We start from the raw sequence: 3,970 nt of genomic DNA on the forward strand, positions 1-3,970 counted from the left end.
ACATATTTATTATTACCACCACAAAATGAAATTAAGAATAAAATATATGAAATATCTCCTTATTATTTTTTTTTAATAATATGAATATATATATATATATATATATATATATATATATATATATATATATATATTCACCAATTAGTCTTTAAAAAACATTTCACTAGCCGTTGCAGCGAGAGTAACACATACATATATATGCGCGCGTGCGACTCTTCCACCATGTCAGAATTGAAAAATGTGCTAAAGTTTAAAAAATTGACTGAGCATGCTTTCACGCCCTTAAAAGGTTCAAAATGTGCTGCCGGGTTTGATTTATGCAGCGCTTATGACCTGACAATTCCGGCTAATGGGAAATCCCTCATAAAGACAGATATTCAGGTAGAACTTCCTGAAGGGTGTTATGGTAGGATTGCACCAAGATCTGGTCTGTCATGGAAGCACCATCTTGATGTGGGAGCTGGTGTAATAGATAGAGATTACAGAGGTAATGTTGGCATAATCTTGTTTAACCATGCCAAAAATGATTATAAAGTAAAGAAGGGTGATCGTGTTGCTCAACTGATCTGTGAAAAAATTATATATCCCGACATAGAACAAGTTGAAGAACTGACAAAGACAGAGCGTGATGAAGGAGGCTATGGATCTACAGGCAAACATTAATGAATTATATATATGTGTATCATATAGTAGTTGTTATTAACATATATTATAACCTATCAAACTATAGATACTTTAACTATTATAACTATATAATCATATAAGGGATAATTTAAACTACTATATATATATTCGTTTATTTATTATATTATATTCTTACTTATACAATGTTCTAAATAAATCTTTTAAATATCGATGTGTTTCTTGAAAAGCCTTCTTAGTATGTAAACATAAAGAATAATCCTTTAAGAGTGTTATATATTGAACATTATTAGTATATAAATTATTTGTTTTATTATTATTATTATTATTATTATTATTATTATTATTATTATTATTATTATTCGTTAACGATTCATTCAATTGCATATCTTCGTTAACCGGAGATTTTATATTATTTTTCATAAAACTATTACTATAAATGTTATCATGGATCTCACTAGTAATGTCATCAATTGTATCGATTAATCTTGTTATCATACATATGTTCATTAAAAGCATATTTTTGCCATATAAATTAGATAGATTAATATGGGTGCCAAGTTGAATCTTACTACCGCAGAGTGGTACTTGGAACAAATTAACACGTTGCTTGTGTCCATTATTTATCTTATTATTTTTTACCATAGTATAATGTATATAATCACTCATCCATAGTTTTGATTCATCATAAATATGACCACGAGATTGTGGTCCTAGATATAATGTTGTTACATTTCTATTATAAGTCTCATTAAATTCTTTCACAAATTGATCTTCAAACATCTTACCTACCATTGGAGCAATATAAGTTAAATTACAAATTGTAAAGGACTGTAATATATGTCTTGTATGATTTAATTCACTGACAATATTATTGATATGTAAACGTGTTAAATCTTTATTTTTATTCACCGACACGAATAAACTTTCCAATTTACTCTTATATATATTTGAAATAGTGTTTAGTTTATTCATATAGGTTTCACTTCGACATGTCGTAGAACCCAATATGTAAACCATGTTTCCAGTATTTACAATATTATTATTGTTAATAAAATCTGTAATCTTCAAAACAGGTTCATTCTCTGGAGTAGATTCCTTTATATGTATGTCGATATTTCTATCGATAATATTTTTGTTGTTAATATCTATAGGACAACTTTCTTTATGTTTACAAATTTCCAAACAAAGGAATTTTTCATTATTTCCAATCAGCTTTACAGTATTTTTAGGTTTTCTATAATTTGGATCATTAATAATCTCTAGACTAATGTCATTACTATCATTATTACTATCATTATTTTCACTTTTTTCAATTTCATTTGTTTCATCACTATCACTATTATTTCTATTATCAGTATACCCAATATCAATATAGTCTATATTATAATCTATATTACTATCACAATATAGACCACATCTCCCATCATTAAATCTCTCATTATCGATACAATTACAAGATATTTCTCTAGGAATACATTTCAAAAGAGCTTCATCAAATGTCATATAATAGTTTTCTTTATCACGGTTAAATCCGTGCCGATCATTAATTTCCATAATAGCTCCTTTCAATGAACCTTTTAGTAAGATGTGATCACTAATATTTGTTAGTTTTAATATATCATCATTTTTAAGTTTTTTCGAAATATTCAAAGTTTTTGTTAATGGAATACTACTCATTATATTATTTTGATGTTCGTCACTTGAATGAGAATTATCGACATATTCTTCTTCTATACGTTCAACAATATTTAAACTATTATTCTTTAAATATTGTACAATAGCATTATCAATAGTGGTATTATGTAGAATGTTTTCTGTGGCTTCTATTTTTGAAATGATAACATTTCGAAATTTTTCGATACAGCTTGTACAAAATTTATTGTACATTAGATCGTGTACCAATGGACCATCTTCTGCTTGAAGATCTTCAAAATTACTGTTATTTTTTCTATGATCATCAGACATTTTGCTCTTTATTATATAGATCGCATATATAATTATATATATATATAAATACAAACATTTATTTTATATATACATGTAAATATCAAGACCACTGTAATAAAACACCTTTTAGATTATTATAATAAAACAATTTTTAGTTGGTTTAAATGTTAATAATGTAATAATAATAAAATAGCTTTTAGCTTAATATATTTATTAAATAATCTTTATATTAATACATATATATATATATATATATATATATATATATATATATATATATATATATATAGGCAACTATAGTTTCAATAATTATACATTTATCCTTAAATATCATCACATGGTGTGTTTAATTAAAACCATTTTCCAAGAAATTTTCTTCATATAAAATATTCTTTGGACATTTAATAATCTCTGGTGTATATAATTTTTGTGATAAGAAAAATCCTATGATGAAACCAATAATTAAAAGTCCGACTCCACTGATGACAATAATACTGATAAAAATTCTATTAGCCGTACATATAGAATAGCCATTGTCAGATACTTCATTATTATATTTGAAAGTTGCTTTTTTTACAGAATTATAATCAAATTCAGTTGTCGTTACCGTTTCGATAGGATTGTCATCCGACTCGGGAGTTGCTGTTGTTGTGGTTAATATTGTTTCAATAGGACTATCGTCAAATTTGGTTGTTACAATTTCAACAGGGCTGACACTTGATTTTGAAATCGTCATCGTTGTTCTTGCTGTTATTTCAACAGGACTGTCGTCCGACTTGGGAGTTGCTAATGTTTCATCAGAACTCGTCATCGTTGTTCTTGCTGTTGTCATTTCAAAAGGACTGTCGTCCGACTCGGGAGTTGCTACTGTTTCAACAGAACTGTCATCAAGTTCTGTTGTTACAGTTTCAACAGGGTCGACACTTGATGTAGGAATTGTCATCGTTGTTCTTGCTGTCGTCATTTCATCAGGACTGTCGTCCGACTCGGAAGTTACTACTGTTTCAACAGAACTGTCGTCCGATTCGGGAGTTGCTACTGTTTCAACAGAACTATTATCAAGTTTTGTTACATTTTCATCAGGGTCGATATTTGATTTAGGAATTGTCATCGTTGTTCTTGCTGTCGCCATTTCAATAGTATTATCGTTTGACTCGGGAGTTACTACTGTTTCATCAGGATTGTCGTCAAGTTCTGTTGTTACATTTTCATCAGGGTCGATATTTGATTTAGGAATTGTCATCGTTGTTCTTGCTGTCGCCATTTCAATAGTATTATCGTTTGACTCGGGAGTTACTACTGTTTCATCAGGATTGTCGTCAAGTTCTGTTGTTACATTTTCATCAGGGTCGATATTTGATTTAGGAATTGTCATCGT

General features: G+C 28.4%; 1 protein-coding gene across 1 annotated transcript; it reads left to right on the forward strand.

The window, feature by feature from the left end:
- Positions 1–222: 222 nt before the first annotated feature.
- On the forward strand, positions 223–663 carry LOC125035205 (deoxyuridine 5'-triphosphate nucleotidohydrolase-like). Its single transcript, XM_047627447.1, has one exon. It carries the CDS (start codon positions 223–225, stop codon positions 661–663), a length of 441 nt encoding a protein of 146 aa, XP_047483403.1.
- Positions 664–3,970: the final 3,307 nt, after the last annotated feature.

This window comes from Penaeus chinensis, chromosome 19, assembly GCF_019202785.1.
Source record: "Penaeus chinensis breed Huanghai No. 1 chromosome 19, ASM1920278v2, whole genome shotgun sequence".
NCBI lineage: Eukaryota > Metazoa > Arthropoda > Malacostraca > Decapoda > Penaeidae > Penaeus > Penaeus chinensis.